The 13,473-nt window shown below is 53.2% G+C and overlaps 1 protein-coding gene across 1 annotated transcript; it reads right to left on the bottom strand.

Annotated features, from left to right (window-relative positions):
- Positions 1 to 11,968: 11,968 nt before the first annotated feature.
- LOC144932916 (beta-1,3-galactosyltransferase 2-like) lies at positions 11,969 to 13,135 on the bottom strand. The gene has a single exon (XM_078857313.1). The coding sequence runs from the start codon at positions 13,133 to 13,135 to the stop codon at positions 11,969 to 11,971; it is 1,167 nt and encodes a 388-aa protein (XP_078713439.1).
- Between the last annotated feature and the right edge of the window lie 338 nt (positions 13,136 to 13,473).

Raw genomic sequence — 13,473 nt, 5'->3', positions numbered from 1 at the left:
CGCAGCCAGTCGCCGGGAGTCGCCGCGTTCTTGGGTGTCGCCGCTGGAATCTGTGTGGAGATCACTCGCTCGCCGTTATTCTCATTATCGTCTATTTGTGTCGGGACCACGTCGGTTGCACCCCTAGTTGGTCCGCGTTCTAGGGGGCGTTGGAGTTTAACCCCCGCGCATGTCTAGAACGGGCGAGTTCAGGGCAATCTCTCATGAGGTGCCCCCGACGGTTGCACATATAACATGCCCGGGGAAGGGTGGCGGCTCCATAGTGGGCCCCTTGCCCGCTTCCTCTCCCCCCAGTACGTCACTGCCCAGACCCTGCTTCTAGTCAGGCTACTCTTCCAGTTAACTCCCCCACCTCGGACTGGATGGTCTCATAGGAGGACTGCAGCTTGGTCATACCCCGGCTCATTTTGTCGTCTACTTGGGTTACCCTCTCACCTACTTGGGTTATCTTACCGTCCATTTGGTTTACCCGGGGTTGTCTCGCGGGGTCTCTGGGGCTCTCTTGCCCGTCTCCTTATTGGGCTGGCGGGCTCCTCCTCATCCTCCTCCTCCTCGTCTGGGATCAGGCTCGCCACGGTGCACTCTTGTCCCGACCCTCGGAGCTGTGCGCGTTCGCTGGAGAGCTCCTCACACTCAATTGCGTGCTCGACCAGGGTATCAAAGGGGAGGCCTGCGCTACCCCTTTTGGGCTGCCACCACACGGTGCGAGTTAGGTACCTGAGCAGCTTGTCTGCAGCTAGCGCGTCAATGACCTCCTTCGCGAACTCTGGACGGGCGATCCGGGTTAGTGATCGCACGTCCTCGGCGTAGTCTCGGAAGTCCTCGCCGGGTTGGCGTCGGCGCGCCTCTAAGGCCGTCTTTGCCCATATCGCGTTGCGCATGCCGAAACGCAGGTCTAATCTACGCATTAGTTCCTCTAGTTGGGTTTGCGCGCTTTCGGGTAGTGCCTCTACAAAGTCGGATACCCGCCCATCCAGGTTCAACGTAAGTTGTCGTAACGCCTGCGCGTCCGACCAGCCATTAAGCTCTTTAGCCCCTATGATATTGTGGGAAAACGCTTTCCATGTAGGGGTCCCCTGGCCGGTGAACACATGCCTTACCTTTGCGTGGAGTAGTGCGCCACCTTCCCGTGAAGATGTGAGGGTTCGTACGACTTCTGACACCAAGTTGTTGGGGCCGCTGGTCCCCGAGGTCCCTCCCTGCTGCGTGCCGATGGCAGGGGCTCCGCCGTTTGCCGACCCCTCGCTGGTCTGGGACCAGCTGCTGCCGTCGCTGGGCTCATCGCCCGACGGCTCCCCTCCCTGGTCCGCCCCTCCACGAGCTCGTGTGAGAGGCATAGCTCGCCGCCCGCTCTCGTTCACCTGTAAACGCTGCGTTGTCTCTCCACCAATTACACGCTCTGAACGGGGGTCAGGGGTCGGAGGGCGAATGACGCTGCCCTCACACCGCGCGAGTCCCTGCGGCGATAGACGGAGCGGGTACCTGTGGACGCACCGACACCCCCCCCCCCCCCCACGCGACGAGCGCACACACCTGCACACAGCACCACACGCTTCACTCACTCGTAAGACCACTCGAGGCTGCGCTGGGTTATTAATGGTTTATTCTCGGCGACTAAGCTTTACTGTTGGTTCGATATCGATCGGCGTGGCAAGCCTACGTTATCGTCCCTGGGTCTGTACCCGATCTATCGGAGGGATATGTTCTAGGTGGCTCTGGACTCTCTAGTCTCTTTCCCAATACCCCCTTTTCACTTACGATTAGGTGCCCACGGCGTTCCGCTGATCCCGTCCTCACTGCGTACCTCGATGCGTCGCACGGACGTCCGAGTCGCTGGGCTGGAGAGCGTCTCGTGGCCTGATTCTGGAGCAAGAGACCATCTACCCGTTTGCGCCCCCCTTTTATCGTCCCTACATCAAAGAGATGCCACACCGCCTGTTGTTATGCACTCCCAGTTTTTCTTTAACAATGGGCGCGCGCCAGTCAGGGCGCGTGCGGCGGTTCCGGGGCGCCTTTGTTATGCTAATAAGATGCGCTGCGTGTTGCGGCGCGCCGCGGCGCTTCCCGAGCACACCGTCACGCCACCCAGCTGCCCTCCCCCCTTTCTGGCTTCCCCTTAGCTCGTGGTTGCGGTCTCTGCCTGCCTCGCCGATACGCGTGTGTGTGGAGTGCGTTTCAACTGCGGTGGTCGAGTGGCCCCTCGCCGCGACCATGTAATCTTAATGCCGGTCACAGCGCCGCGGTGCGAATTACCATCGGGGGAGGTCGTCCAATTCCCTGGCCGCAGGAAACCGTGAAGATTATCCCGGTAAGGGCTTCTTGGGTGAAAACCGGTCAGCCAGGTGACCTCCCCTCGGAGCTCTATGGGGGGGGGGGGGGGGGAATTGCGTGCGGGTGTGTTTATGTGAGGTGAGGTGAGGGGGAAGCGGGGTTGGCTCTGTCGCTTGGTGGTGGCGAGGTCGTAGATGGGGCGCCCGCCGAGCGGCTTCTTGGCGGCGGCATCACAGGTACACCTTAATCGGTGGTAGGTCGCGTGTGACGGGGTAAAGTGTATGTACGCCCACCTCTTCCAAGAGGTCTGGTCAATGTGGCAGAGGAGTAGTCCAAACATTCTCTAGAGCTCCCTCTAGAGGATGTTCTGTCAAGAGTGGTGTGAGAAATTGCAGGGCTGCACCTTTACTTTTTACCTTCATAGGACAAGACTGGTGAATGAATTGGCAGTAAAAAGGGTGCGTATAACTTCAGGGCACTCATTGGTATTGCCTAATGTGACCACACGAGTCTTACTGTATCTCAAAATCAGTCCAACAGGATACTCATTGGAATATATTTTTTTATCATGGTCACAACTTGTTAAGACCAGTCCGGGGTTCTTCACAAAATGTACGACACAGACACTAAGTAGCCGAGTGGCATTTAACCATAGGACCACACCTTGCTAACGATAGCAATAAATGTAACCAGTAAAAATCGTATTTAAAAAAATAAAAGCCACTGGGGAGAAAACATGCGTGTCATAGATTGTACATTCCAGTATATCAATAATTTCTTCAACTTTTATGCGTGTATCTGGTTCATATCATGGATTGCCACACAGACAGACACGTACTTCCATTTACAATTTTAGGCGCATATCCCAGTCACCCTCCCTCCCACTTGAGCCTTGCAAATGCTAATTTACAGGCAATTCCGCAGAGCGGCATTCGAAATGTGATGGTCCGAGGTCAGATTGGAAATGGAGCTGTGTATACAACTCATTGCCTATTAGATCTGGCATTCACCAACATCGGTTCAAGCAAGCCTGACTGACGATAGGACGCAATGTTGAAACCAGTCCAGAGATTGCTTGTGTTGAGCCAATGTTGCCCAAGTTATGCCTTCCCAAAATGTATCGTGGCTGATGGAATGTGTATAAAAAAAGTTTTTACGTGGACGTACAGATGTGTAGTACTCTTATGACTCGTTCACACCGGAGTTGGAGGCACACTTGTTTATTTAACACCACACGTTGTGACATACACACTGAGGGGGTATCGGCCCCCTCACCCGTCTATCTGAGGACCCACCTCTAGGCTAACCCTAGCCTGCCTCAGAGTCCTCCTCTCGTGGACTAGGGGAGGCTATCTTGGCCCGACACTGGTCAGTCGGGCCCGGTACTCAGAGTCCAGACCAACCCTGGCTCTGGCTCTGGCACCACGCCACTGACTCGAGCCTGCGCGGTCCTGACAAGGACGGCGTAGCAGGGGGAGACCAGGGCTCTATCTGGGACGTCTTCCGTCTTCTCTTCTTAGCTAACCAAACTCTCCCTAGCCCCCCGAAACATTTCCCTTTTATACATCCCCCTCCCTGAGGGGTGGGGCCCCGGGGGATCGTAACGTCCGAAGCGCGGACGTCGTAGAGGGCACCTGCCCGTGCACTGACGTAGCCCCGCCCACTGTGCTAGTTTCCCGTTGGATCCCATACATATCAGCTCGACACATATTCCCTCCGTAAGACCCCTACATCACCCCCCCCTGTACAGCTCGCAGCCGTCCCGGCTGCAACATCGACAATAAAAGTTTATTCAGCCCTCGATACCCCAGCGTGTGCCTCATTTTTTTTTTTGAACAATAACGCAACGAGCATAACACCAGGAAGAAAGAAAAAAAATAATCCGACGAACCACCCCCCGCGAATAAATACGAAAACCGTAGGACGAGCGTATATACACGTGTATCTTTACCTGGAGTCCCCCCCCAGCCCCCCCACAGACGACGCACAACACACACAACACACACAACACACACAACACACACAACACACTAATCGTATAACGCAGCGCGGCACGTGCCGGGAACACAGCACGGACGCCCCACACCGTGAGCACAACATGCGAATGTACACCGGAAGAGAAAGCACAAAAGACCCAAAAAAAAAATTTTTTTTTTTCTTCTCTCTTTTTTTTCACAAGAGTCTGCGCATTTTTGCGCGCGTTCTCGCCGCCGGCCCGTCACACGGGACAGGCGCGGCCGGCAGGTCGTCGGCCGGCAGGTCGTCGGCCGGCAGGTGTTCGTCACAGAGCGAGTCTGTTGCCGACGTCGCAAGACCCTCAGCATCCCCTGCGGGGGTCGTCGGGCGTGAGCCCGTCACTCCCGGTGCGCCTGGGGGTGGGACAGCCGGCAGCACGTTAGGCGGGAGCAACGGAGAAGACCCCTCTGAGTCGGACGCCCACCCACATGCTTGGCCACGCGCGTGTGTAGTGGGATCTCGCACCGCAACGAAGGGTTTTAGCCTGGCAGGGTGTACAAACCACCGGCGCCTCCCCCATTGAATGCGCACGCACTGAGGTCTCAGGACCTCAACCACCTCGACGGGACCCCGCCACGGTCGCAGCAGTTTAGAGGAGGACGCGAGCGGTACCTGGGGACAGTGCAACCACGCCCTGTCCCCCGGCTTCCACTGTATTACATGCGCGCGACCCATTCTGAGGCGCTCATTAGCCCTCTGCCGCCTGGCAGAATTTTGCATGGCAGCATCCCGAGCCTCCGTTAATTTTTCCAGGTTGAATTTAACGTGTTCGGCCAATTGAGTCTTTCCGTGCGGCGCCGGGATCTGCAGTTGGGCCTGAATAGGTGGCTCCGGCTCGCGGCCGTACATAAGGAAAAAGGGGGAAAATCCCGTCGCAGTATGAGGGGCCAACCGGTATGCTGACAGGACCCCCTGAATTTTCAAATCCCAATCCGTCTGTGAGTCAGAAACGTGCTGCGACAGCATCGACGTGATGGTACGATGCAACCGCTCGACCATCCCGTCGGTTTGTGGGTGATATGGAGAGGTGCGAATCTTTTTAGTGCCAAGGATGTCACAGACCTGTTTGAGCAATTTGCTTGAAAATTTTTTACCCTGGTCAGTCAGCAGCCTCTCGGGAGCACCTTTGTCAAGGACGTATCCCTGGACAAAGGCCTCCACGATGGCTGCCGCCGACTGGTTGGCCAGGGGCCAGGCCATAGGCCAGCGCGTGAAATATTCAACCCCGGTTAGCAAATACCTATTTCCCCTAGGGGTGGCGGGGAACGGTCCTAGAATGTCCAGCGCGACGAGTTCGTTCACCCGGGAAACCCTGATAGATTGCAGGGGCGGGTTCGACTCCTTCGCTGGTGGTTTGCGCTGCGCACATCTAGGGCACGATGCTAGCAGATCCCCGACATCCCTTGTCATGCCCGGCCAAAAGAAATCAAGTTGGAGCAAGGCCAGGGTCTTTTGGGTACCCAGGTGGAGGAGGCGCTCGTGAGCGGCCCACACCACCCTACCCCGTAACCCCGAAGGGACCACTAGCCGGTGGCGATGGGATTTCCCGTCCCAATGCATTAACAACCCACCGAGCATTTCCCATGCGTCGGCATCACCCCTCCCCCGCCCCCGGTCCCCGACGCGGCGGCGCAACGCAAGGAGGGAAGTATCTTCCATTTGCAACCGGCCCCATTCCGTAGCAGGCAACCCCAACAGGGAATCAGAACCCTGTTGTGCGATAGAATTAGTCATTGATGCTGCGTCATCAGCAGCCGCCAAGACCGGGACAGGCAATTCAGCAGGATGCCTGCACGGTCCTGACAAGGACGGCGTAGCAGGGGGAGACCAGGGCTCTATCTGGGACGTCTTCCGTCTTCTCTTCTTAGCTAACCAAACTCTCCCTAGCCCCCCGATACATTTCCCTTTTATACATCCCCCTCCCTGAGGGGTGGGGCCCCGGGGGATCGTAACGTCCGAAGCGCGGACGTCGTAGAGGGCACCTGCCCGTGCACTGACGTAGCCCCGCCCACTGTGCTAGTTTCCCGTTGGATCCCATACATATCAGCTCGACACATATTCCCTCCGTAAGACCCCTACAGATGTATGAAGGATATGTATTGTTTCATTATTTATTTTTATATGTATACAAATGTTAAACCACACGTCCCTCGCCCATGCCTCGTGCAGTGTGTAAATGCTTGGGAGACGAAGGCGGCTGGGCTTGGTGCTGATCCCCCACGCCCTCGTGCGCTGTACCGGCCTTCATAGGTGCTCGCTAACAACACTTGCCCCAACAGTCTGTTAAGGCTATCAGGGGGATCTTTGTCTTTGCCTCTGTGATTTTTTTGTGCGTCTGTGATCCGCACCTCCGATGAGCACGGAAGCGCGGATTAGTTCAACATACATACAGTATTTGCCATTCGTGACGGTGCGACCTACAGCAGCTTTCGCAAACACAATGATTGACAATATTGTTTGGTGACCGATAGGCTTGGGAGAACCTGTTTTATACCAACGCCGTGACCTTTGGAAAACGAATTGCTGTACCATGCGTATTTTAAGCAGCAGAGTTTTTGTTGATTTATTTTTACTTTGCATGCTGCATCGAACTGTGAAACTCACGTTCTCTTATCTATGGGACCGTTTTTGCCAGTTTCAAGGTGATGAAAAAATAATAGGCTTTACCCTCTCCGGCAGATGTTCAAACACCAGATAGACACTTGTTGCAAGGCATCAAGTCTGAATAATAAACCACACATGCTTGTGGTAAAATATGCAAAACAAACATGCTTCTATAACACTGTGTAACACATTTTTTTTGTTTCTGGGTAGTGTTATTTCCCAATTTCTTATGCCTCAAAAGTACAGAAAATGGCTATTATTCCCCACAAACTTTGCTTTTGTGACCAGGACAGTGATATTTTGAAATTTTACTATTTTCCAGAACATTCCAGATAGATTCATTGCTGAGTAAACTTGGAGTAACTTCGAGAATATTCTAGAACTTTACAGTAATATAAATACTAGTATAAATACAGGGGCCTTAAGCCCACCAGTTCAGTTTAGTTGCAGTTGCCTAAGTGGATACACACCTACATTTTTCTGAGATGGCATCAAGAGGCTGCAAGCATCCGGCAGACGCATTTTGCTATGTCTGCGGCCAATTTATCAAGACAAGAGCGAAAAAGTACTCTGTGCAAGCATCTGTTAAGATGTGTGAGGCCGACAAGGCATATTTCGGCATGCCTGTCAGGGATCAAGACAAACCCTGGGCACCTCATTTCACCTGCGAGCAATGCAAAAAAACTCTGAAAGGTAAGATGGACAATTGTTGCTCGGAATTTTATGTTATACATTTTTTTTAATTGTAAAAGTTTTACATTTTAAGATGTTTTACAATTTTCAATGTTATTGAAAAAATATATCATATATGAAAAATGGTGCGAGAATCTCTTACACATTAGTAATGGGTGAAATAAATATATTTGTGTAGGATGGTACAGAGGGGAAAAGAGATCCATGAAGTTCGCTATCACAAGAATTTTGCAGGAACCCACTGTCCACTCAAGCAACTGCTACTTCTGCATGGTGGACCCTTCCAAACGTCGGACTGGCAAGAATGCGCCTGCTAGCACGTATCTGGACCATCCTTCATCCATCGCCCCGGTGCCACACTGCCATGAGCTCCCCGTACCCACTACTCCGGAGAGAGAGCAGCCGTCTTTAGAAGAAAGCAGCAAGTCAGAGAGCGAGGAAGACGTAGATCCAGATGAAAATTTCAGAGGTGGAGCTGAGGAGAGAAACCCATTCTACCCCAACCAAACGGACCTCAACGACTTGATCAGAGATCTTGGTATCACCAAGTCCAATGCCGAGCTTTTGACGTCTAGGCCCAAGCAGTGGAACTTGTTGGATTAAAATGTGCAAGTCGCAGATCAGAGGAAGCGTCACCAGCCTTTTTGCAGCTTCTTCACCCGTTAAGAAGGGCTCTGCTTCTGCCACGATATGACCAGTCTGTTCGAGGCAATCAGAATCGCCTGTAACCAGAATGAGTGACGCCTTAATGGTAACAAGTACCCGTCTCTTCCCCTGGCTCACTCGGTGCACCTCAAAGAGGATTACAACAGCATCAAGACCTTGCTGGCCGCCTTGAAGAGTGAGGAGTATGGCTGGGAGGTCATCGGAGACTTCAAAATGGTGGCATTCCTGATGGGTCTCCAAGAAAGTTTCCCTGCTCTCTTTGCCTTTGGGATAGCAGGGACACCAAGGCGAACTAGCCCAGGTGGGACTGGCCACAGTGGACCGAGTTCTCTGTGGGGAGGAACAACGTCAAGTGGGAGCCACTGGTGGACCCCCGTAAGGTGCTGATGCCACCACTGCACATCAAATTGGGCCTCATGAAACAATTTGTCAGAGCTATACATAAGGAGTCGGCAGCCTTCAAGTACCTTCAAGACTTCTTCCCTAAGCTGTCTGAGGCAAAGGTGAAAGCCGGTGTCTTCGTCGGACCACAGATAATGAAGATCCTGGAGTGCAATGAATTCCCCAAGAAGCTCACTCGTAAGGAGAAAGCAGCTTGGGACAGCTTTGTTTAAAACATCATGTATGGCATGATGCACCGCACGTATCCAACCGTGCTAATCGGAGGTGCAGGGTAGTGCACATTGTATAACAAAAATTAAACAGCCTTTAATGTACAACGAAGACTATCATGGACTGTACAACCTCGCAAACGTGTACAGTACAGGCTTGATTCGCTTAACGAGCGATATACGTTCCGTGAAAAACCCGATCAAAACTTCATCAGTCCAACAATCATCATTTTCCCATTGACTCCCATGTTAAAAGTTGACATAAGTTTCAGTCCCGAAATGTTCCACTCTTGAACAACTTTTATAACACTATAAATATAATTTAGGCGATTTAAATAAAGTAATAAAACGTAAAATATAACACCCCACATGAACAAAACTCAATGCTTGCAGGTGCCTGCCATTTATGTTGTTTGAAGGGTAAATGTTAGTGGGTGCAGGGATCAGCAGGGGCCATGTCGGACCACTGGTTCAAATATCACTCGCCACTGATGTTACCAATGGCTGGAAATCGAACCACGTGTGCTGGATTCATAGCCACGATGCGGGGATGTGAATTTTTTCTTTTTGTGTTTAATTTGTTGTTCTTCCCCTGCACATCCGATGAGCACGGTTGGCTACGTACGGCGCGAAAGAAGTTCAACATACATACGGAGTGCGACTTGCTGTCCTCAGCGCCGCCACCAACACCCTCCCCCTACCCACCCATCAGTGCCACCACGAGGCACAGTCCCTCCACACGACGAAACGCGCGGGCACGCAGCACAGCACAGCTGGTAAACAAACAGCTGCGGGCCACCGTGCGTCCCTTGTGGCCACGGGACGCATATTGATCGATCAGTCTCCGCTCGCTAAGCGAACATTTTAGTTGTTTTGAGAACAAATTAGTAAAAAAATGTGCTCGTTATAGCGAATTCTCGTAGAAAGAACGCTCGTTATACGAGACGAGCCGGTATACAAAATACTAAAATGCTTGGTGGTGGCGCTGTGGCGCTTGACTTACAATGGTAAGCGTGTCCGAGTTCCAATCGCTGTCAGAGGGTTGACTCTGCTCATCATCATTTTTTGAGGTCGATAAATTTAAGGAGCACGTGTGAACAGTCCGCAACGGGCTGTCCAAACGCGAGACAGGAATGCTGAATTTCCACCTCGGCTCTCAGAACGGCCGGGTGGTGGAAATCAACCGGAACGAGTGGGAGCAGACAATGGTGGTGGTGGTGGTGGTAAACTGGTTTTGAAATCCGACTGCATTCCAAAAGGAACCGTCGACAAGTATAGTGGCGGGTAGCCTATATCGTACACACACACACACCTGTCAACCCCGTATCAGTTGCCTACCTTATTACAGACCAATTCAGACCTTGTTGGTCACCCTGTGCCCCTTATTAATCTCAACGTTCATCCGACAAAGTCCCATCACGAGGGAGAAACACAAAAACATTACAAAAACATTTTTTCACTCAATTTCCCTGCACAAGAATACGGGTAAACCGTATGGGTTGACAGGTATGTATACAGTATCGATATCATTTATACATGTGCCCGTGGTTCGCGTTGTCGATCTCCCATACATACAATCGTTTATCAATATACCTATGTTATTGCAATGAATGTGCTGAAACAAGACGTAACCATTTGCGTTATTCAATTCTGCCGTCCGTCGGTCCCCCTCGCCACTGCGGCTCAGTTGATATGACCCGGCTCGAGCGGGGAAAGCGTGAATTCACATCGCACGTCGCCCAGTGGTTTCTCAACAGCGTTCTGAGAAAACAACGTACGAATAATGAACGCGTGCCCCCCACCCCCCCCGGTTGAGAACCACTGACGTGGCCCGACCTGCTGCGTGGGAGTCTCAGAGCCAACGGCGATCTTTGCATGATCCACCAACCTCGACTCCCAACGCACCACCTCCACCGCGCACAGCCAATCAATGTCAACCGCGAATGGCTTTAAATATCGATCACTCCAGATATCAATATCGTTGACACTCCCGTGAACTCAATATCCAATCAAATAGAGTATATATCGATTGCGAGCACCTGGTGCGTTGTGTAAACATCGCCACTAGAGAGACAAAGGCGGCCGGTCGTGGTGCTGACTACTCCACTACCTCGTATTCCACTCTGCCGGTCTTCATAGGTGCTACTCGCTAACGGCACGTGCCACAACAGCCTGTTAAAGTTTCGATTTAAAGCTTTCGTGACTGCAGGGATTCATCTTCTTGGCTCTTTTGGTAAAGTCACGTAGAAGGGAAATAATAAAGGCGCTCTTCCCCCTCCAACCCAGCTTAAATATACGCTGCCAAGCCTGGTGGTGTTCATTCAGACGCTGTCTTTCCGACAGACCTGTTCTTCACCTGAGGACGGCTGCTTGCGTTGTGGCCGAAACGTCGTGAGAATTATTTTATTATGTTTTATTTTTATTATTTTATCATTTCCCTTCTACGTGACTCTACCGAAAGAACCAAGAAGATGAAGCCTGTTAAAGGTTACACGGGGGATATTTGTCTTTGTAAATGGGGAAGTAGATGGGGGGTGGGGGGGGCGTTTAGTTATTAGTTGTACCGGGGCCAATGCCTGTCAACCACGTTGTACGCCATAGCAATAGTCAGTCGCGAGACCGCTGCCACTGCAGTATTAACTTCAAGCCCCCGGCCCACCCCATCGAGCCCGAGTTCACACCGACTGTAATCTCCGTGTCCCTACCATTGCTCTCAATTCAAGACACGCATTCATTCCTGGTTATTATTGTACATTCAATAGTGCTATCTTTCGATTTAAAGCTTTTGTGACTGCAGGTATTCATGTTCTTGGTTCTTTCGGTAAAGTCACGTAGAAGGGAGATAATAAAAGAATAAAAATAAAAAATGATTATAGTATGTTAAATTTGTATTCTTTTATTTCATTATTTCCCTTATAGACTTTTGAGCCTGTGCTCTGCAAACCGCAAATTGTCGTAAAAAAAAACAACCACAGTGTAATCTCGAGCTCACAGCCACCCTGATCAACTCAGCGATACCTTATCATGTTTTTAAAAATTACTCTACTCCAGTACCCACGCAGCCCAGCCCATCCAAGCCAAGCCACCTCCAACCCCACCCCGCCGCGCTATCCGCACGGCTCGTCCCGGTGCCGCTGCAGGTCATGCCAATAGTGGCGCAGCTCACTCGGTGAGAACGCATGCGAGGTCACGATGCGGCTGTACTGGCACGGCGAGTAGGACACCCGCCAATGATTGAAGTGGAATTCGTACGGCGGGAAGACGGGCTCCACGCCCAGGCTGTCCAGGCACACACCCACGTAGACGTCCTCCAGCCGGAGCCGCGGGATCGCGAGGGACGCGCGGTAGAGACGAGTGGCCAACGGGGCCGACATCACGTAGCCTGTGCCCGAGCAGAACGTCGGGTAGCTTGCCCCCGGGTACACGTCCTCGGCCATGTACCACTTGCTCTCGGGGTTGCGGTTCGGCAGGAACCCGCGCATCACGTAGCCCGTGAAGTAGTCGGGACGTGGGACTCGCTCATGCTGCGTAATCTCACCCCCCTCCTGCTGCTGCTGCCCCTCGTTCACCTGCTGCTCGAGGACAGCTTTGACCAGGACCTCCAGGTTCACGAACATGTCGCTGTCCGTCTTCATGACGTACGAGGCGTGCGGGCAGTGCACGGACACCCAGTGGAGGCCCATCAGCGTCTTGAGCGTCAGGTTGTGGTAGACGTCCGTGAAGTTCTGCTGGATGAGATCTCCGTGCCGTCGGCTCTCCTCCTCGATGCGCCGCTGCGCGTCGCTCGCGGGGTTCGCGGTGCCGAGGAGGAAGAGGCGCCTGAAGGAGACGCCGCGCAGCGCCACGCTCTCGCTGGCCCACGTCTCGCGGATGGCCTCGCGGGCCTCGAACTCGGTAGACTCGGAGGCGACGAGGACGACGAGGAAGGGTGCACGAGGCCGGCACGTGTCGGGCTCGTTGAGCAGGTACCGAAACTCGGGGATGTTCGTCGACGGTTCCCTGCCGCTGTCGCCGCGAACGGCGTGCAATTGGCCGACGTCAAAAGCACGTCGATCATCATCATCGGCACCACCACCATCGACTCCCACGTCGCCACCGTCACCACCTGCAACCGCGTTGACGCTGGGCTGCGGCAAACGTCCCGCGTGCTTCCACAGCAGCTCGTTGAGGCTCGCGAATATCTGGTGGTGCGGAATCGCGGTCATCAGCAGGGACAGGGCGAGCAAGACGATCAGCAGTTGACATCGCCGGACCAGCGTCGAGCGGAGACCCATTGCTCACACACTTCTGGGGCCAACTGACCGAGCGCTGTCACTTGTGTCGTTGTTACCCCCCCCCCCGCTGCGGTTGACGTAAGCCACAACTTCTTCTTTTGTTTGTCGCTGCCGTTGCAGTAACTTATTGTCGCCCGTCACTGCGCGCGTGACCCACTCTTGCTACGGCCACCGTTTACTGCTGAACGGCTGTGGCTGAGACAACTCTCAGCCCAAGCCGCAGCAGCGGCGACTCAACCCCCAAGGAGAGCTCAAGAGAAACGGGGGAACTTTGTCCCCGACAAAGTAGAATGCGCGATGTCCCTGCGATGCGACAGATCGAGTCCCTGAAACAGAGG

The sequence above is a fragment of the Lampetra fluviatilis genome, chromosome 6 (assembly GCF_964198595.1).
Source record: "Lampetra fluviatilis chromosome 6, kcLamFluv1.1, whole genome shotgun sequence".
NCBI classification, from domain to species: Eukaryota; Metazoa; Chordata; class Hyperoartia; order Petromyzontiformes; family Petromyzontidae; genus Lampetra; species Lampetra fluviatilis.
The sequence above is the reverse complement of the archived record's forward strand: the minus strand, read 5'-3'. Positions and strand labels throughout refer to the sequence as shown.